Raw genomic sequence first — 22,239 nt, 5'->3', positions numbered from 1 at the left:
AAGCTGGTCTAAACGTTTCTGCTAAAATAATATATCCATCATTTAAATCATTATTTATACAAATGCACTTTATTGTTTTAAACAGAACAAAAGAAGAGGCAGAAAATATTTGCATATAACAAATCCTAGCTTATAAATGTAGTTTTTTAGTGGTGATGTCTCTAATCAGTCTTCAGGGATTTTTTTTTTTTTTTTTTAACTTGCTTCACTGTGTCTTGAGCGCTGATATTAAGAGAAAAGCACATTGGCATAAAGTGTAAACCAGTGTCTCAAAACACTGGAAGAACTTGGAGAGCAAACATAATTCTTCTTATTTCCTCTAAGTAATCTTTCGTAAAACAAAAGGTGATCTTTGGCATAGATTCATACTTTAAAGGCATTAATATTGCATTTATATCAGGTAAGCAACTACAAATATGCTGAGGGCCTTAAAAATAATATTCATCAGTTAAAAGAAAATAGAGGAAGCCTGAGTGTACAGTACCAACTTAAGTTTTACACATTCGATGTTGAGATTTAACATATATTGGAGGTGAGAAGAAAGGACATTCAGGCAAGGGTTCTTACTCCTTTACTCATCCAGTTCTGGCTTTGGGAAGAAATAAGATTTCATGTGCTGGGCAATGCTTAGACAGCAGTGATAAGTGCAAAAAAGGAAAAGTTCTTCTCTCACTTTGCTAATAGGAAATTTATGGTGATAATTAAATATTATACCCATTATTCTCTTGGACACTCATACTTGGGAGGGAGGAGAGGATACAGGGTCTTGGTTACGGGAGGTAGGAACATACTGAGGACTATTTCTCATTGATTCATTCCCAACAGTGCCAGAATTCCAGTCTGCAAGTACCAATCTCCCTTAGGTAGGAAGTGCCCTTCAGACAGGACTGCCTTTCTCTTAAACATTCCTGGGAGGCAAGCACCAATTCTTAGGACAATTTCAAAAGGATAAAAAGGCTCTTTCAAAATTACAATGAACAAACACATATCTTTAAAATCTTGTTTAGGAAGGGGGTGAGGGTAGAATACAAAAGCCAGGACAGGAGACATGATTTGGTTAAAAATTAAATGCAGCATTTCAGCTCAGAACAAGAGATACGAATGAATGCTAAGGCCTCAGCACAGACCTCTGCAGGCAGTGACAAAGCATGAAGCTCCTGGGAGTGACCCTGCTGGGAAGATGGGCAGGGCCACGCCCCGGTTACTCTGCCCCTCCAGTAGCAGAAAGCACCAGGACACACAGTGTGTTTGTGGGGTGGCTACCTTGACAGGCCGAGGCCGGATATAGGACAGGAATTTTCCCTAGCACAGACACTGCTCAGGGGCAAGGTAAAGACAGAATCATGTGATTCTGTGATTTCCTCCTGAGAGTGAAATTTGGTTTTGTACTGTGGGAAATTAGAAGGATTAAATTGGGGAAGGGCAAGAAGTAAATCCAGGCTCCACCTACTGGGGCTCCCCAGAGGCCATCTTCCCTTGTAGCAGCGAAGCTCACTCTGAAAAGGACCCAGATAGTACACAGCCAGGGTCAGGAGTAATATAGAAAGCCCAAAACAAATTTTGGAGGCACAGTGATTTCCTTCTTAACTAAGCTGTCTGGGCCCTGGGTCTTGGGAGCCTAGCAGGTAGAAGGGGGTAGGGGAACAAGGAGAATGAAGCAAAGAAGGAACTGTCCCCTAGGGAATGAGGGCAGAGCAGGTGTCTGGCTAGTGTTCAGTCTTGGATTCTGAGCTTATGTGAAGTCCATGGGCTATAAACCCAGTCTTCCTATTGGGATAGAGTGTGCACAAGTATTAACTGTGTTTGAGAATACAGGCTTTATACGGAGACATATTTCAAAGTGTCCATGACAAGAGTATAAATGATTTCTAAAGTGAAGAGGCCTCATTCCTTTCTGTTACGTCAGGCCAGGATGTGGCTTTTAACCCCCTAAGCAATTTTCATCATCTTCTGGGACTCCAATCATTTCATTCTGTTTAGTAGGGGTTTCTGTGCCAGCCAAGTTTGACCAAGTGCCTACTGGTACCAGGGAGTCTTTCTAACCCAGCGCAATGTAAATCCAGCATCTGTTCGAATTTTGATTGAAGCAGCTTCAGCTTCTCTAACAGTCTCCTTCACTGACTGCATGAGGTTCTGGGCATTGTGAACCAGCATCTCGGTGGCCTGCAAGGAAAGCAAGAACTCTCCATTACTCACAGTCCCTGACGCAGTCCAACCTCCAAGACTGGCTTAAGCTAGGAGTGGACTGCAGTTTACCCCGCCTGCAGCTGGCATCCCCCCACTTGTCATATCACTGGTGGTGTAGGGGAATCACCAAAAACAACCCAAAAAAGGCCATCACTGATTGTGTACTATACCAGCAGATAGATTCTAGCACATACTCTTTTCCTGGTCTTCAAACAAGCTCCTGCCTCATGCTCCTGCTGTTCCCTCTACCTGGAATGCTTTTCCCTCATGGCTCACCCCTCACCTCCAGATCTTTGCTCTGATCTTTGGTAAGGCATTCCCTGCTCATTTTACTTTAAATCACAAAGACCTTCCCACTGACAGCATTTCATCCTCCAATTCTTCATTTTTCTCCACAGAACCCATCATTACTAACTGATAAACTGTATGTTTTACCTAAGCTGTTCATTTTATCTGATATTTTACCTGATTTAAAATTTAAGTTCCATAAGGGCCATGATATTTTTCAGTTTTGTTCGCTGCTATGTCTCAGGACAGTGCCTGGCACAAGAGATATTTCATAAATATATAATTCTAATAAGGAGTGAAAAAACCAAATGAACAAACCCATTGTCATATAAATCGATGAAAATCCAAATCAGTAAATCTAAACACAAACTTACAGGACTGGGATAACACTAGTACTCCAACATAGAAACTCAGAGAACTTACAATCTATTAGCTCAGTAATTTATTTCTTAATTGTTATTTGAGACACACACACACAAAACCACAAAACTATTTTTGAGCCACAGACCCTGTGAGGAGTTCATGAAGTCTAAAGATTCTTCCCCGAAAAATGCTCGAGTGTATAAAATTTGTGCATGCAATTTCTGAGGGTTCATCGGCTCTGAGAGGCAGAACTATGGGCTTAAATTCCTGGTGAGCTGATCTTTTCATGCCTGTCAACAAAGAGGCCAAGGCCCAGAGAGGCTCAGAGATTTGCCAACCAAACACACAATAATCAGGATGAGGACTCAAAACTTCTGACCTGGCAGTCCTGTGTTTTTTTTCATTCTACCACCCTGTCACTTTCTACCTTTTTTATTTGGGATATTAGGTGGAACATAGTAGATATTCCCAGAATATGTTTTTTTTGGTTAAATGATATGGTCTGAAATTATGAGTCCTATTCTTCCTTCCCTGTTTTCTCTACTTCCTTTTCTTGGGGGCAGATGAGATCACATGACAGGAAACAACCCAGTGCCCAAACCCTGCCTAGATTACATGGAAGTTAGGGGAGAAGATCCAATTCCTCTGGTGCACAAGGAAGGCCAGGGTGAGAGCTGTTGGATTGAAATATGGTAGTGAAAGCACCACTGGCACTAGGGGAGTAGGTTCTCTGTATCCTGGCCCAGAGATCAAGGACGGAGTTCCCCAAGGAGAGGGACTGTGTCTGACTTTTTCAAACCCCCTTCATAGTGCCTAATACAGTGAGTGCCACATGCATGCCCATGTACGATGAGCCTGACTGAGCAGTTCAACAAAAGCTGTGCTACCTACTGTAAGACGACACTGGAAGTCTGGCTTACAGCAGGGCCTACTAGAGAGGAGGTAAGGAGAGAAACAGGTGCTCAGATGAAGACTTTGTGAATAGTCGTGGGCCACATTTCTAGGAGGCAGTGAAAGGACAAACTCCAAAAAGTGGCTGCCATTGCTTAAGAGAACCCTCTTCCCATCATCTTTATTTCAATTGCTGTCAAAGAAACCGAGAGAAGCACCTCCTTTGAGCTGTCATTTCAGCCTCATCACACGCCCCTGAAAAGCCTACATTATTCAACCTCCCCAGGGTACTTATCACCCAGTGAGCTAGGAAGGAGAAATTCTCTCCAGTCAAAAAGGTCACAATGGGCAGGAGTGAACAGACTAGAGGCCTCAAGATAGCCAAACCTATTCCATGGAGAAAAAGAACTGAGCAGAGTCCCAACTGCTACCAATGCTTAACCCTAGGCCTCAACTTCCCATCTGTAAAGTGACCAAAGTTGCTAAGACTTTTACTTCCCCTTCGAAGTTTTTGATGCATCTCTCCAACCAGATGCCCTTGGAGAGACTCCATTCCACATACTGAATACTCAAATCATGGGTAAAACTTACCCAAAGCTGAATTAAGTTGCTATAATTGGCAAAGAAGCTGCTGGCACGACACCAGAAGCAGCAGACACATACCTGCTCAGATTCTTCATCACTGATGTTGGTCCGACCCAGCATGGTAGCCTTCACGGTGGACAGGATCTTGAGCTGGGTGCTTATGGTTGGAATTCGCTCACATACCTATAAAGAAAATTTAGTATGTTTTCTTACCCACAAGTTCCTTGAGGGCAAGACTTATCCACCTCTGTATTCCTAGGGGCTGGAATACAGAAGGCATTCAATAAATTACCAGCAGGATTCCACTTGCTTTCTCCCTAGGACCAATATAGTCCCTTTGTTCAGAAAGGAAGCATTAACATTTTTTCATTTGATCAGGGAATAAATTTTCCTGACTCTGCCTTTCCCAAGTGTACATATATGTATTTCCCTTTCTGCCATTTCTTTCCACTCCGAAAGCTCCTCCTCCTCCTTGCTCATCCAGTTTTCTCTCTCTTGCTTTCTCCCTCCCATCCTCCCCACTCTGACACACACGCACACTTTTCTTGAATACCTGCAAGAGGTTGGTTCTGATCCGCTTATCTGTGCACTGCTTGGCAACCTCCTTGGCCAACCGCGTTACCTCATCTGAGGCCTTGGCAATGTCCTTGGCACACTGAATCAGTGCCCGCTTGGTACCACTGCCCCCTCTTACCAGCCGAGACATCTCAGCCATCAGCAGAGCCATGCGCTTGGCTGCTGCAATGATGTCATTGCCCTAGAGAGAAGCAAAGACATAATGTGAGCTCAGCCCCAACTCTGGCCAAGTTAGGGAAGGAAGGAGAAGCACAGAGAAGAAAGGAGGGAGCCTGCTGCTCCAGTGGCCCTCTGGAAGGGTGGGAAGAAGATAAAAGGACTACTCTTGAGTGACATGGATGGCACAGGAGAACAGAGAGAAGAGTGATCCAAGGCACTCCCCAGGACTGAATGAGAGAGACAGAGAGGGAAAGAGATTATCCAACTGAAAAAAAGGAAGACCAGGTAAAATATTAGTCTGGAAGGGCAACATGTGCATCCCTGGCATAGCACTGAACACAGCACTTCAGCATTTCCAAGTTAATCATGGCAATAAAAATGAGGATGAGGTCAAGAAGTTGGTTAAACAGGCAGTTTCCTTTCTATAGGGGGAAAGCAGTAAGCTGGCCTGAGGGGAAAAATACAGAGGAGCCTTTCCAGATGCTGAAATCCTCCTCTTCATCCTAACCCTTGTTACAAATAGCAGCCAAGGACCATTGCTGCTGAACTGGAATTTAAACCAAGTAACTGTTATCAGCATTGGTGAGACAAGATGTATTTTCTCACCTAGACTGCTCCTGCCCTCCCTCTACTGCCTCTTATTTGTCCTGTCAGCCTAAAGGAACACGGTATTTTAATTTATCACTTTTTAAAAGGCCAAGAATCAATTTTTCTGTCCCCTCAGCTAAGTGGCTTCAATTAAAGAAACCTTCAGCTAAGAGGATGCCGCAGAGGCACCAGAAAAATAAAAATCATGAGTCAAAGCTATAAATGGAACCCCCACTCCAACAAATAGCAGTTTATCTGAGATTTGGCATCTGGGTTCATTAAAACCCCATGGGTCACAATAAAGAAATGTACAAATAATTTATGCCTTCAAAAGGTTTCTCTTTTGACTGATAAAAACCAAAAATAACAACTGCAATGTTCAAAACTACCTAAAAGGTCAGGCCCTACTCATTTTTCCCCTCATGCTTTTCAATTTCTATACAAGGCAGTGAAGCATACACAAACCATGCCACTGCAGGGCACCGTGTGAGACACCCCCACAGGCATCACGAAGTGGCCGATCACTATGGGGGGAGGCGTGGAACATCTCAGGCAGTAATTGAGGCCAGAGAGAATGCAGGTATGGGAAGTAGTCAGGAGAATAGGGGCATGTTAGACAAGGCTGTCTGGGCCCATCTCTTCCAGTGTAGACCTGGTATCATTCCAGGATTTTATGACCTTGATTAGAAGACAGTGTAGTGCCAGGGTTAGTTATTACCCATCAGTCTTCAAACCCTTTCTTCTTGCAACATGCTACCTTCAAAAGGAAAAAAGAATAATCACCCTCTTCCCTACTCCCCAAACTAGTGTTGGTTCAGTCCCAAGGTCAAAGCTCTGTGGCTGCCTGTCCTACAGCCTTGAAGCGCCCACTGTTCCCCACTCCCAGCCCCTCCCACTGAAATACCTGGACAAGAAAGCCCCCTTCTCTGTGGGTTCCCATTGAAGCCAGCATCTGCCAGGCAGCCAAGTGCAGGGCCACAAGCAGTCCGCCCCAGAGACCCTGCCGTATAAAGCTGCTTCTCACCCTGATCAACTCTGCCTGAGCCATCAGTGAGAGGTCAGCAGAGAAGGGGGTGGCAGGCAAAGCTCAATGGTCAGGCCAGGTGACCTCTTAATGGTCTACAATGGTTCCAGACCTGCAAGTCATGGAGAGACATATCCACGGCTTCCCAAGGGCTTTAAGGTTCCAATTGTGGCCCCGAGGTAAGAAAAGAAATCCTTTCAAAAAGTGACCCCATCTCTACCCCCAAACATAAATGCAATCCAATTAATCTGGCATTAGCAGACCTATCAAACTTGTGAAGCCAGTCCTAACAACAAGGTGCAGACAGACAGATGCCCGCCCTGCTCAGACTCACAGGACTCGCACAGATCATGAGTGATGCAATGTGTCAAGGCTGCACATGGCCGGATGCATATGGAGCAGCCCCAACCGGGGGTGCTAATCAGTACCTTACTAGACCACTTGGTAGCTTCCCGATGCAATGACTGAGCCGCGGCCAGAATGGGCTGGTTGACCGGCTGACTGGATGGCATTAACAGCAGCTCAGGTTCGTAATCGTCTTCCATGTCAGGGGGGACAGGGAACCCAACAGCATCAGCCGCATCTGCCTCAGCTACAACACCGATACCCACCTCAGCGGCTGGGTTACCCCGCTTTGTCGATGGCAGGAAGGATGAGAAACAGGGACAGTGTTAGTAAGAGCAGTAGGACTGGGGAAGCTGAGCATCAGCTGGTTTAGTAACCAAAGCTTGCCTAGGATGGGAAAGAAAACGGCAGACTCTCCAGAAGCCAGATGAACCAAACTCACAGAAAGGGAATTCTCAGCCTCCAGCACCAATCCCAGCTGCCCTGTTCATAGTAAAAGAAAGAGCCTCACTCCAGTGGTGAAGGGTTTCCAGAGAAAAAGTCATACCAAGGAAGCAAGTGCAATTCCTTTTACATACACTCACCACCAAAGGTAAACCTGCCAAGAGTAATTCTCAGAATAGTTTTGAGGAGCCAAACAACCAAACAATAGTAGCTGATTACCTTTAAAAGGAATCCAGAGGGAAAAAGTAAATTCAGCCACACAACTTGCTTTGAACAGAAGAAAGTGAGTACTCCCTGCTGGCTCATAAGGACACTATTCTATATCTTCCTGGGCACAGGAAGTGAGTTGGGTCAGCTCTGCAGTAACCAGACACAGATCATTATTTCCTTCAGGAATTAAAAAGTCCCAGAGTTTAAAATGATACATCAGAGGCAACTGATAATGAAACCAGGAAAGAGGCAAAAAAACCAAACACAATGGTGATTGAAGAGGACTTATCAAATACCCTACAACCACCCAGCTGAAAGAAGTCTCCAGAAGATGCCCCATCCAGCTTCCCATCTTAGGGAAAACCCACACTTCAGACCACCTCTCTCTCTCTCTCTCTCTCTCTCTCTCCCCCCCCCCCCAAGATCTTCAGGGCCAACACTTCTACAATCTCATATTGCATCCCTTGCTAGTACTGACTCAGAAAGCTGTTCCTTGGGTACAAACTAAATCTCTCCTGTTGCAAACTAGGGTTCTCATCCCAAACTTAATTTACATACTTCACAGATAACACATGAACGTGGCAACTGACCAAGGCTGGGTTCAGAGAAGCCCAAATGTGGGCCCGCGAGAGAACAGGACCCATGAGGGGAAAGAATAAATTTAATAACAGGGATGGGGATTCTGAAAGGCCAGGGCAAGAAGCAGTGTGATCAGATGCTGAAATAGGTTGAGGGGAAAGAAAACAAAAGGAACTGCCTCAAGGAAGCCAAACCATGTATATGAAGAATGGTGAACACAGGTTTTTTTTGTTTTGTTTTGTTTTTAAGAATGTTGTGGGGCTCGAAATCACAACCCCAAGATACAGAGTCACATGCTCTACCAACTGAGCCAGCCAGGTTCTCCTGAACACGGGTTTTTTTTTATATCAAACATCAGTGGGGCACCTGAGTGGCTCAGTCAGTTAAGTGTCCGACTCTTGACCTCAGCTTAGGTCTTGATCTCAGGGTCATGAGTTCAAGCTCCATTGGACTCCACACTGGTCATGGGGCCTACTTAAAAAAAAAAAAATCGCTAACCAAGAGGAAGTAAGAGTTTACATGGAAGTTTAACTGAGGTTGCTATCACTCCTAAAATTCTTATCCTGTACAGGAAACGTGTCTCCAAACGTTGATGACAGAGTTGGAGAATTCAGGGAAAACAAGGGGTTCAGGTACATCCTAAACTCTTTCCCTAAACTCTGTCTCAAGTAGGACTCATCCCCATTCCTTAGAAGAGAAGCCAGCTCACTGCTACTGGGGTTCAGAGTCTCGAAATGTACAAAAACAGACTGACAGATACACAAACACATAACACACCCATCCCCCAGATACACACAGTTCAAATAGCTCCTGACTTCACACAGCTCAAAGTCGGCAATCTCCTAATGTTCCAAATCTCCAGGGATAGTCAGACCTACAGACTTCTGGCCACAAATGGCAGAGTCGTAAAAATATGTAGGCTGATGCTCTCTGCCCCTTGTTTGTTTATAATTCATGTATGTTTTGTGTCCTGCTGCACAGTATATCTGGGTTTACTGTAATAAAGCTTAAATTTCCTTTAAAATCTTTAAGTAAAACCAACCTTCATCGTCACCTCCATCCCACTCTCCACATGCAGTGGGACTCTGCTAAGGTCCTGGAGGTGTGCATGCCCTAGTTAGAAAGATACAATTATAAATAATTCCATGGTCAGGCCCAACACCAGCAAGGTCACACTATTCATTCCTTCTTAGAACCTAGGCTCACAGCTAACAGCACAGAAAAATACAGAATTAAAAACCCAAGGTCAATTTCCCAGGCTGGAAAAACCCAAGATCAGCTGCGTGCAGAAGGTCCCTGGGGAACTACATTTAATACAAGAGCTTGAGACAGTTGAGGGTGTAAAAAGGCAAATAAATGGTGGGAATAAAGATCTAGAAGAAAGGGTCATATCACGAACAGTTTAGAACTATATTTCATTGCAAGGTTAGCAATAACATTTAGCTCATATCTAGAAAAGCTTCCACTCACTTTCCATTGTTTAGGGGAAAATAGGCAAAAGTTATTCCCAGGGCATGACTGCTGCCAGCATCTAAATTTTCACCAACCACACTAATAGTTACACTTTCAGATTTGTCGAGGTGGAGTTAGCCTGGAGCTGTCTTGAACCAAGGGGTAAGATGATTCTAAGGAAAGGACAAAGCACATGGCTTTTAAGACACCAATCTAACTGCCTTTATGAAAAACAGAAGGAAAATGCAAACACTTCACCTAGCTCTAGCAGAGCCCACAGAAGACTATTTCATGTTTGGAGTGCTGATAATTAGCAAGAAAGCATCTAAAAACATTCAGCAATCTTAAGAAAGAGAAGCAGTTTCTCAAAGACCCCAAATGTCCAGGGTCACAGCAGCTGACCCTTGCATGGACAGAGGACAGGAACCCTCCTCTTAAATCACAGGCAGCCTAGATGACAATAGAAGGAGAAGCCATCAGGCGCCAGAAGCATCTTACTAAACCACAAGTAAGAAGAGGAACATGCTATTGACAACAACAGGAACCAAAGCAGACAGAGGGTAACTTTCCAAACAGACTCTTCTTCCTGGGCTGTGTGAACAGTTCTTCATCCTTTTTCCACAAGAAAAGCTTCATTACTTACCTTGCTGGACCACTTGCGAGCTTCATCATGGAGCTGCCTGGCAGCCATCATCATTGGCTGGTTAATCACCTCCCCGGCTTTCTGCTCAGGGAACTCTTCATCCTTCTCCTCTGGTGGTGGGGGCCTGGGTGGAGGGACCTCACCCTCAGGCAGCGGTGGTTTGGGAGGAGCAAGCTCATCTGTCAGCTAAGAAAGAATTACTGGGTTGTAAGTAAAACCCTAGGAACTACTCCCCTCTAGAATTCTTTCCTTTCCTCTAAAAAGCATCCCCAGAAAAGCCACCCACATTCATTCCATATAAGACCACCCACACTGAGCGCAAGGACCACCTGCTTCAATCTCAACAGATGCATATTTTCTTCCTTGTTCTCCACAAAAAGCCAGCAGCTACAGTTTTGGACATATTCCAGGGAGGCACGCACGCACTACTGGACCAAGGATTCCCAAAGATCTAATTTGTGGCCCTATGTTGAAGGGAAGCTGCACAGGCAAGTAATTTCTCCCCTGGGCCTCAGGTTCCTCCTCTGTCAATAAGGGGTAGCTAGACAAGCCTCGAAGATCTTGATTCTGCATGTCAAAAATCTGATGATCCCATAAAAAGCCATTTGGCAAAATAGCCCCCACCCACCCTGGCCCTAACAACCCACCAACAGTCCAGCTATAAAGAATCAAATGAGGCTGAAGCATTGGAGGCTAGGGAAGCACTGTGTCTTAGTTTGGGCAAAATGACCCAGTTGTATCCTCAAACAACTTAGAAATTTACATCTTTTATCGACATTAAACATGGCAAAGTAAGTCAAGGAGAGTAAATCAAAGTATTGCCTTGATAAACTATTCCCAAAGTCCAGCTATTTCTAATACTTGGTTAGAATAATCACTATTTCCTATTCTAGGATTTGTATCTATAAGCTATTGCCCAGCTAAGCCTCCTTCTAAACCACTGATTTATGGAAGAATAAATTTATAGTACTTCGGGGTGCATCAAAAGAGTTTACATGATAGTTGGGGGAAAAATAAACTTGAAAACAAAGAGACTGTATTACTTTGTTATTAAAAAAAAAAGTCAAGTAAAGGAACAAAGAATGCACACAAGAGTGTACCCACTTCAGTTTGCCATTGTCAACTGGGAACACAAAAAAATCTCACCGCAAGATTATTTTCCCACTCTTCATTAACTTACTACTACCTCATCACTCATCACATGCACACTTACCAAAGCCAGTTCCTCTGCTCCAATCAGTTCCCAACACAGCAGGCCAACCCCACGGACCCCCACCTATCCAGCACGCCCCATGCAGAACCATGGGGTTAGGACTCCACTAATTTCAGAATGAAAGATGAAAGTCAACTTGTGCATCCAACTAGGCTTTAAGCAGAAGTTAAACAAAGACCTCTGGTAACTGAGGCTCCAGAACACAGCCAACCTCCCCCTTGTTAGAGTCCCAACACCCTCTGCTCAATTCTCCCCATCACTCTGAATTTACTTACACGGAGCTGTTCAAGGTCTGGCGGAGGAGGCGGGAAGTCAGGCTCCTGAGGTTGGAAGGCTTCTCTGACCTTGGCCACAGCTCCCAGGATCCGATATCCTGAGTCCAGGAAGCTCTTTTGCAGGCCTAAACATAAGAAGCCCTCACTTTCAGCTGGGCAGGTCAGCGCCCTGGAGCACTGTCTGTCCAGCAGAAGAACTGGTTTCTATTAACAAAAGCTGGATGTGAAGCTGCCAGGAAGCATCACAGGCAGTGATTGAAGGGGAAAGGAGGTAAGGGCAGGGCAGAAGCCGCAAGGCATACAAAGAGTCAGAAGGGTCACAGCCAGCTATTCCCAGTGGTGCAGGGTGCCTTCTTGCCTGTACAATTAACAAGTACTCAAGACACTCCTGGGCGTGATCACTTTGGGCTCAGGTGGTGCTCATCACCTCTTTTATGATGAACCAGTCAAGAGATACGCCTGCCTAACTCAGAACAGGGGAGATGTCAGTTTCAGATTGGGCATACATTCCCTGGAGTCCGTCTCATCTTTCTCACTACTCCTTTGCTCACCTTGGCATTAAGTGTATTAACCCTCTCTGTTGAGCTGCTGCTGCTACAGTGTCCAGTCACCGGGAATTCAAGAATTCTCCTCAAACTACTAGAAACTCCAATTAGGAACCTGAGCGTGTCCTTAGTGATGGTGGGTTCAAGATACCAGAAAGATCCTGCCTGGGCTAGGGATGAATAGGGCAGCTCTTCCTACCCACTCCCTTACACTGACTGCATTCTACTCACAGACGAGGCTAGACACACTGGATGCTCAGAACAGGAAGGAATTCAGATGTTTCTAACCAAAGGAGTGGTAACATCTTCAGTAATACTGAAAACATGCTCAAAGTTCAGCTAAAGAAAGTCCAGACTCTTTGGTAGAGGATGAGGACACTCACCTAGGAGATCTACATGTCAACTTAAGCCCTCCCAATTTGACAGAAACAGAAAATGTTTAACAGAGTAAAAGCATTTTAAGAAAAGCAGAAAAGAAGTTATACATTGGTTATCATGCATCTTTTGGGTAATTTCCAAAATAACAAGTAAACAGGACCAGGAGGTATCTAATCAGACAAGCACAGAAAAGTTGGTCCAGAGAAACTAACTTGCAACAAACCTGCAATATGGCAGAAATTAGTCTGTGCAATATTTTTTTTTTGGACATGAAAAGACTAATCTAGCACTCTCAAACTAAGTATCTGCAGTTTCGGCTCCCAGATATTGTATGCGGTGGTTGCGGGTGGGTGCATATCGTCTTACCACTCTGTCGGCTTCCTGAGTTAACCTCTCAAGTGAGGTGAACCACACCATGAATTGCTTACCAGGGTCAGAAATGTTTCCGGCCACAGCCTTTGCATCCATCACCATTGGAGAGATGGTTTTGCTCAATTCATCAGAGGCGGCTTTCACAGCCTCACGGAACTTGGGATCCTCAGAGTTCTCCACCTCCCTCTTAGCCACCAGCAGGATACGGTTGGCCCGGCGAGCAATGCTGGTTGCCCCAGCGACCAACATCTGTGGCTGAATATTGGCCATGGCCACTTTACACTTGTCCAGGTCTTTTTTAATTGCTTCTTCAGAAGCATCCAACAGAGATTTGGTATCAATAGCTTCGTCCACCAGCCCTGTCAGGAGAAAAGGAATGTAATTTAGTTTCTATTTTAGAAGAAGAGAGACTCAAAAACCCTGTTGTCCACTCAAGTTTCTCACATGAAAGTCTAACACCCAGAATTCTCTCCTTCAGCTCTAAGCCCTTCCTCTACAATCAGAAGCTTCCAGGTGAATACCTTAGTTCAAAAAAAAAAAGTGAAGATGGAGACCAGGAGGGCCATATAGAGTCATAGCATTCGTACCACCGTGGTCACTGGCCTTCCTGTGGCTACAACAGACAACCAGAATTGCAACGACATCAGGAGGAAACAAGGATTGCGTCTCAAGCCTTTACCGCATCTCCACGTTGTGTTAATAACATTTTCTCCCTTTCTGCCTCACTCCCCAGCCATCTGTTGCTTGTTGGCAGCTTGTAGTGCCCAAGATGAGCCACTCAGAGGAGTCTAATAACCCTAACCACCTGTTTCTTGTTTCCGTTGCCTCTCTTACGATACCTCAGGAGCTCCACTTTCATCTCTGGCTGCTACGGACCCTGTCCCAGCAAGTTCTGCAGGGAAGCCGAAGAGCCTGCCTTCCTCATTTCTTCCCTCCTCTCCCATCCCTCCCTCCACAGAGAATGAAGATTCAGAGGTGCCACTTCAATTGCACAGACACAGGTTTGTTGGCGGTTGGTTTCTCCTTTTTTTAAAACTACGTACTTGATAAGTTGGAGGAAACTCTGAGACAAGTTGAATTAAATGGTAGCTATTGTGGTTCCTTGAAATGTGAACCCACTGAAAATGACAGGGACACTTACTGTATCCACAAACACTGCCTCCCAGCCTCTGAAACCAAACTCTGGTTCAGACTGAGCAAAGGCACTATTCAAAGAGAAGATAGGAGCTGTAACAATAAACATCACACAGGGAGGGCAGCATTAAAATAAAAGAGACTCAAAGAGCCTCTCTTCAAACAAAATTGCAAGGCTTGAATGAGAAGCCGCCGCTGCTCAGCAGCCTTAATCAGGGCCAAGTACACTGTCGGGCACATGACCGTCCCTTCATCCAATTACAGCTAAGTCATATAACCAGTCCTACTCGAGTTTCTCAGAACTCATTCCTCAAGGATTAGACAGTAAGAACTCTGCACACAGCTCTACCTGTCATTTTTTCTACATTATCAATCCACTGGTTCTTCATGGTCTCAAAATGTTCATAAGCAGCTTGATTTCCAGGATTTCTAAGTAAGATGCGAGCAGCTGAGACGACCTGCCAATGACAAAACAACCTTTAAACCTCAGGGCACCCTCCCGCTGGAATACAAACTTTCAGCAAAGCTTTCCCCTCTCTACCTACAGATGGCGCTAGAAAGCCAAAAATGGGTAAGTCTCTTTTCAGGCTGAACACATTAGATTTGGTCTCATAAACATCTCACCCAAATGGGCCCCTGCAGAAGATTTTACAGTCACAGCCTGATGTGGGGAAGGTAATAAAATGACAAAGTAAATGGCATTCACTTGGTACTTCCAAACATACACCAAACTGACCTATGTTTAAGCCCTTGGGAAGACTCTTCCACCTTAAAAATCATCACCAACAAAGATACTAAAAATTACTTAAAACTGATTATGAATATTTATTTTTAAAAAAGTAACTATAGGGGCGCCTGGGTGGCTCAGTCAGTTAAGCAGCCGACTTTGGCTCAGGTCATGATCTCGAGGCCCGTTGAGTTCGAGCCCCGCGTCAGGCTCTGTGCTGACAGCTCAGAGCCTGGAGCCTGTTTCAGATTCTGTGTCTCCCTCTCTCTGACCCTCCCCCGTTCATGCTCTGTCTCTCTCTGTCTCAAAAATAAATTTAAAAAAAACGTTAAAAAATTAACTATATACAGTTAATGAAGTACTTTCACATCTATTAACTTACTGAATCCTCACAACAACCCTATGAGACAGGTCAGGTAATTTCTCCACTTTACAGATGCAAAATGTAAATGACTTGCTCAAGAGCTCCCAGCTAATCAGGTATAGCAGTTGGGGAAGGAACTAACATTTCCTGAGTATTTGGTTAGTTACAGGCTGTACACATATCCTTTTAATCCTCCAAATGATCCACTAGGAAGGAATTCTCCCCATTTTACAGATGAGGAAACTCAAGGTCACAGAGGATTCAAGTCCAGATCTGTCTCCAAAATCCTTACTCTTTCCATCATTGGTATCTTTAGTTTTCTGTTTCTCTTTTTTAGGAATCTCACTTTTATGCAGAAATCCTGTTTTATGTTCCATGTTTTATGGAATTTTTTAAAGAAAGTTACTCATGTTCATATTTTATGGAAGTGTTTTTTAGAAGTTGGACATGTATGATTTTTCAAGAGAATCTAACTTGTTAACATGCCATGTGGGCAAAAGATAAACAATATAAAGGTGTGCTTTTTTTTTTTTAAATCTCTCCCTGCATGTTCCCACCAAAGCCAGTATCACAGACATGTAAAGCCTAGCACGGTTCCTAATATACTACAGGTACACAATAAATATCTGCTGAATAAATCAATTTTAAAAAGATGAGTTTCCTATAATTTGATTACTATATTATTCACAGCATACTGGCTATAACTTGGTTATATAATGAAGTAGAAAAAGAAAACAAGTTATGAACACAACCGAATTTTTAAAAAATATCCTCAAAGAGATGCGGGGAAAGGCAAAAGCTCTAAAATTCAAAGACTAACCTCTGAAGATTATCCAAATATTTCCCTAATTATGAGTGTGGGTGAGGGGTCACTTTACTAGTTTTCTACTTTCAGAAGTAATCTATGATCATTACAGAAAACTACAACAATATAAAAATGATTTTGAGACTATGAGTGTGTTTCTTTCACGACAATTTACAATAAGTGTTCAAAAATGTATAGAAACTCTTCTGTAATTGACCTTTACTGAACACTGTAGGGTGAATATTGAAACAATAAAAAGCAAGCATAATTTAACCTGGGGTGTGAGTTCTCGAGCTGTCTTTACTGATGCCTGAATGCCTTCCACTGTGGATTTATTAGCAGTTCCAACAGCAGCCGCCTTCTCCGCTGTGGCACCAAGCCTTCCCGAATGGTGCTCAAAGTTCGCCGCCCTCTCATCAAATACCTTGAGAAAAAAACAAAAACATTAGGAAACTTTATTTCAATCAAATGGGTCAGGAAGCCTAAGAAAAATTCTCACTTTAAGCAGAGGCAGCAACCACTCAAGCAAAGACTTCACAGATGACATCAAACCCTAGTTAATAAGACAACAATCAATCGCCAGGTCTTGGCCTTGCTCTATCTCCTCAGAGGTTTGGCCACAGGCATCATGTGCGTGCATGAGCACACCCGCACACCCACACACCCTTGAATTTCAGCTCAACCAATGCTTACCAAGTGCAGACAGAACACACAGCACTGTGAAGTCTACAACAAGGACTTCACAGAAGGTGAAGACCAAAAATCCCTGTTCCCAAAAGTCTTACCCTGGAGTTTGAAGAAGAGAGACAAACCCACTCAAGGCTCCAGTGCAGGTGGCTGGGTGCATTAAGAGCCAAGAATATCCAGTCCTAACCCGAACTCCAGCCTCCTCAAGGCAGAATCGCTCACATATCCATTACCATTAATGTTGTAAAAACTCTGCCCCTGACCTCCATGAGAAAAATGATAGCTGGTGCTCACAATGGGGCCTAACACTAGGGCAGGGAAGGTTGATTTTTATTATCCCAAATAAAAAACTTATCTACTGAATTGTCCATTCAGCTCTCAAATTTGAAAAAAGTTAGCTTTTCTGTTGACATGGATATTATGCAAAGTTGCATACAATGAAGTAGACTATTTAACTTAGATAAAATAACAAAAGCTCTTCTGTCACTTGCTTAGATAACAATGCTTTGAGAAGAAGCAAGGCATACCAAGCAGTGCTGGGTCAGGTTTACACTCCACACAGAGCATATCAGAAACTGCCTGACAGAATCCATCCTCTCCTTTGCCTCCTCCTGAGGGTCTACTTGCCCATATGCAGGGACCAGGGCAGACCACCTGTAAAGCCCTCAAGCCCTCCTGGTTCAACAGCAGACTCCAGTCTCCTTGCCAGGGTGCTGTCTTGACCCACACAAGTCTCTTCCCCATAATGGCCTCTTGTGGGTTCAGCCACCTGGTTCTTGCCATTTAATGCTCAGAATCTTTGTCTAAATCTCTGATTTCCTAGTCCCCTTCTCCTGGCCTCAGTCCTTTTCTTATCTTGGCTGGTCTCCCATAATCTGGATCTACGGGGCTTTTGCTTACCCTAGTCAGTCATTTCAATTCCAGCCTTGTCTGCTGCTCCCTCTGACTTAACTGGCCATTTAGCCTGCTTTTCGTATCACTCAATCAAAATTTACTAAGCACCTACTATGTGCCAGACCCTGGAGTAGGTGCTCAAGATACAAAAATGATTAAGACACAATTTCTGCATCTCAGAAGCTCAAATCCTTCAGATGTAAAAAGGGCCCATAAACGGATACTTATATACAGTGTGCTATGTACAATCATAAAACTAAGCAGATACCATGCAAGCAAAAGGAAAGGCACTTAACCTTATCCAGGAAGTAAAAGAGTAAAGGATAAAAGATATATAGGAATTAGCCAAAAAAGAAAAAGGGGAAGATAATTAGGCAGAGACAAAAAGAACAAAGACATAGAAGGGAGAACGAGCAGAGTATGCCGGAAACCATAAGCAATTAAGTACTGCTGGGGCATGAACTGAGAGGCAGAGGTTTGTGGGAAACAGGTTTAGAGAGAGTATTAGAAGTAGATCCCAGTGCTACTTTATCCTATGTGAAAGGAAAGACTCACTGAAGGGGTAGGAAAAGAAGGTCAAATCTCTGTTTTTATTTTATTGGTGGCCTGGTGACAGGTTCAAAGAAGACGAGTCACAGCTGTGCAGTCATTTAGGCAGCAGAGGACAAGGATCAGAGCTAGAGCTGCAGCAATGTGTGAACGGAAAATGTAAAGGATTCAAGAAATATTTGTGAGATCAAATTAGCTTGCCTTAAGTTATTTATTGGTATGAGAAGAGGCAATGGCAACTCCCAAATTTCCAAGAGAGAGAGAATAGGAAAAGGACAACACATGCTGATGTCCCAACGAAGCATCAAATTGGGGATAACCAGGAGAGACTTGATCTACTAGTCAAAACTCAGAGAAGTTTGGACTGAAAAACATAGCAAATCATCTTAGCCTAAGGGGACCATGAGCTGAACTACGCCCAGGCCAGAGAAAAAAAATGGGGGTCATCAGCAAGTAAGAATAACACACACCTCCAACCCACCAATGCTACCTGGTCTTGGGTGCCTGACCCAATAACCCCTTCTTCTTTGCTGCCAATATTTGCTTTCCTAGATGCCTCTACAGCTGGAGCAGCCATATGATGGAGTCAATGAAACATAAGCAAGTCACCTGGAGGATTTCTGGGAAAACCTTTACTTTCATTCATTCACCAACAATGTGCCAGGCATTGTTTTAAGAACTGGGAATAAAGTAGGACAAAACAAATTCCTTGCCTACATGGCCTTTCATGCTAATGTGAGGGAGACAGACAAACAAAAAATGAGGCAAACATGTCAAATGTTGATAAATGCTGAGGAGAAAAATAGGATATGGAGATTAGGAAATCGCTGGGGGCGGGGTAGGGATACTATCTTGGGCAGTGACCCAAAAGTGGTATTTCAGTAGAAGCTCAAGGAAGAGAGTAAATAATACATGTAATTATCTATGGGAGGAACAGAGAGAACAAGTACAACGGCCCCAAGGTTCAAACAGGGAAAATATAAACATGGCATGCTGGGAACACAACACAAGGAAGTCAGTGTAGACAGAGCAGCCTGCAGAGTAAGAGTGGTACAACATGATGTCAGAGAGGTAGAGGGGAACCAGATGCAGTGGTGTGAAGTCACCGTAACCACTCACACCAGCTCATAAGAGGCAAATGCACCCATTTCTTCCCAACCGCTTTCAGTGACTCCACACCGAAACAGCCACAACGGGAATATTTACATCATGGAAACAAACAAACATTACAAATCAGGGCTTTTTGGTTTTTAGGCTTTCTTTCCTAGAGTGCCAGTCTACCAGCACATCACTGGTCTTGCTGTTATTGTAAGGATCCTGGCTTCCCTCTGGGACAGGAGGGAGTCGTCGGAAGGGGGTGAGTAGAAGAATGACACCAAATCATTTAAAAGGACTACCTTGACTTTTGCGTTGAGAATAAAATGCCCTAATAAAAGGGACAGTTGTGACTGGAGTGCCCTTTCCCTCATTTCTTCCTGCCTTGAACATGATGCATAGGGTTACAACAGCCATCTCACACCATTAGGAAAAGACCAAAAAAAATCACAGAAATGCCAGCTGTCACGGTGTCAAGCTGCTGAACCAATGCCAGGGCTACCTATGTCCGTGTTTCTTGTTACACCATAAAAACAAAACCCATTTGTTTTCTTCTCTGATAGTCAGGTCTTCTACAGCTTACAACTCAAGAGATGTCCTAAAGACATTACTAACTGACACACCTGATAACTAAAAGAAGAGGTAGCAAGGCCTTTCCTCTTCTGCCCTTCCACCCTTCACCCACAATTTCCCAACCACTGCCTCTGATGCACACTGAAATCAAATTTTACCTTTACAAATATCCAAATATATATAAATATGCATGCGTGCGTGCGTGTGCATGTGGGTGTGTGTGTGTGTGTGTGGCTGGCCAACAGAAGAAAAGGAAGACTCCAGATACCCACTTCTTCCCTACTGGGTGCATCAGGAGGTGCAGTGGCCGCCACCGCCAACAGCTTGATGGGAGTTGTGGTGTCGCTGAAAACATCTGATACCTCCTGAGTCATCGCCTCCTGCATCCGGGCTTTCAGATCCTTAAAAACATTGTTCACAAATAAAAATTACCAAAAATGTCCAAAAGGTACATCTGCCAATATCCTTACTTTAGTGACACATTCATTCATTCATTCATTTAATCTTTCATTCAGTAAGTATTTACTATAACTATGTACAAAGCACTGAACCAGCATGGAACAGGTGTAAGATATGAATCCTACCCTCTAAGAGATTCATGTCTAGTAGGAGAGGTAAGACAGCACCCACATTCTCCACCCAAACAAGAAATCTTACTTCCTTTCTTGGTGGCTTCTAAGAAATGGTACTGAGGTTCATGGGGTAGAACAGAAGACCCTGAAATGTCAACAGAGTTCCTCGCCACTCCCAATGTTGGAGGAGCCTAATCATGGCCACAGAAGCTGTAAGGATTGTTTGGCAGATGCAGTGCCATATCTCTAAGCATTTTCTTACATTAAGAGTAAAGAAATTAAGAATGGGAAACTTTTCTGACACATGTTTTTTCAGTTAAGTTTCTAGAAAAACTTGATAACCAATATATGTACCCATTTCTTAACATAATCTAAAGACAATTCTTGTAAGTCACGGAAAAGGTTCCTTTTCATAGTTATCACACTTAGTCCAATCTAAGTTTTCTGGATTTAGAGAAAGAAGTCTCAGTCACTCCCACTGCTTCTCAAAGTGGGTGACACTCACGATACCTGAAATGATGTTAGATGTTAGACAGAACAGTGTTTTCATTTTGATAATTATGTGTTTTCTTCTAAAGAATATTAGGAAAAATGTAACTAGCACATCAAGCTCATGTTTTCATGATTATTATAAAGTTGTCTTTTAAATAAATCCACCTAAATTTAAAAAGGGAGTCCATTTTAAGAAAAATATTGATCAAATAAATAAACACAGAGGACATATGGTAGAACAAATATCACAAAAGAGGTCTTGCTTGACTGAGACTTGGAAAACAACTTCAGCTGCAGTCAAACACAGGTGAGCTTTTTCCTAGTAAGTTCTAGACTTCATTATATGCTCCTTGATCACACTCTTCACTTTCCCTAGATTCAAGAAATTGTATATTTTAAAAATCTCTCCCCTCCCATTTTTCAATAATAGTAAGCACAGAAATGTAATAATGTGTGCTCCAAAGTTCTACCTTTAAGGAGTCTTGGAGCTGAGATGCAAGTGCTCTCGCCTGAGGACTCTCTCCTTCCCCTCTGGCAGCAAGGTCAGCCAGCTGGGCTGTCAGCTGGTCCACACGGTCACACTTTGCAAGAAGATCTTGGCGATACGGCCCCATCATGACGTTAGCCAGACGATGCCCTTCGGCCACAAGACCCCGGATGGCAGCCTGACCTGGATCAAGAGGAAAGCACTGTAACTTACAGAGACCCAGAGAAGGCAACTGCAGTACCATTGTGGTAAACTATTGTGTTGTTGTTGTTGTTTGTTTTATTTTAAAGTTTACTTATTTTTGAAAGAGAGAGAGAGACACGTGTGTGCATGCATAGGGGAGGAGCAGAGAGACAGGGAAAGAGAGAGAGAGAGAGAGAGAGAGAGAGAGAGAGAGAAAGAGAATCCCAAGCAGGCTCCATGCAAGTCAGCCCCAACTCAGGGCTCGATCCCATTGACCCTGGGATCACCACCCAAGCTGAAACCAAGTCTGACACTTAAGTGACTGAGCCACCCAGGTATCCCTGTTGTTTTTTTTAAATAAAAACATTTAGTGGGGTTTTTTTCCCCTAACAATAGAAAAAAAAATTAGGAAATACAGGAAAGTATAAATAAGAATAGATAATCTACCCATAATCCTCAGAAACTGATACAGTTGAACATTTCCTACCAGTCTTTTTAAAAATTATTCTACTAATATTTATTTATTTATTTATTTAATTTTAGTTCCAGTATAGTTTACA

At 43.5% G+C, this 22,239-nt stretch overlaps 1 protein-coding gene across 2 annotated transcripts in view; it reads right to left on the bottom strand.

Moving 5' to 3' along the window:
* Nucleotides 1–50: 50 nt before the first annotated feature.
* VCL (vinculin) overlaps nucleotides 51–22,239 on the bottom strand; it is a 110,446-nt gene continuing 88,257 nt past the window's right edge. The window contains exons 12-22 of one of the 2 annotated variants that reach the window (XM_045439664.1): nucleotides 21,480–21,679; nucleotides 20,218–20,346; nucleotides 16,422–16,571; nucleotides 14,601–14,709; nucleotides 13,174–13,476; nucleotides 11,823–11,947; nucleotides 10,335–10,520; nucleotides 7,090–7,293; nucleotides 4,868–5,071; nucleotides 4,393–4,497; nucleotides 51–2,163 (exon numbers count right to left, since the gene is read on the bottom strand). In XM_045439664.1, coding sequence (XP_045295620.1) covers nucleotides 2,017–2,163; nucleotides 4,393–4,497; nucleotides 4,868–5,071; nucleotides 7,090–7,293; nucleotides 10,335–10,520; nucleotides 11,823–11,947; nucleotides 13,174–13,476; nucleotides 14,601–14,709; nucleotides 16,422–16,571; nucleotides 20,218–20,346; nucleotides 21,480–21,679 — 1,862 coding nt within the window. In that variant the 3' untranslated portion in view covers nucleotides 51–2,016. The remainder of the gene's footprint in view (nucleotides 2,164–4,392; nucleotides 4,498–4,867; nucleotides 5,072–7,089; nucleotides 7,294–10,334; nucleotides 10,521–11,822; nucleotides 11,948–13,173; nucleotides 13,477–14,600; nucleotides 14,710–16,421; nucleotides 16,572–20,217; nucleotides 20,347–21,479; nucleotides 21,680–22,239) is intronic. The other variant, XM_045439665.1, reaches the window with a different exon arrangement.

The sequence above is a fragment of the Leopardus geoffroyi genome, chromosome D2 (assembly GCF_018350155.1).
Source record: "Leopardus geoffroyi isolate Oge1 chromosome D2, O.geoffroyi_Oge1_pat1.0, whole genome shotgun sequence".
Taxonomy (NCBI): Eukaryota; Metazoa; Chordata; class Mammalia; order Carnivora; family Felidae; genus Leopardus; species Leopardus geoffroyi.
This window is presented reverse-complemented; position numbering and strand designations above follow the sequence as displayed.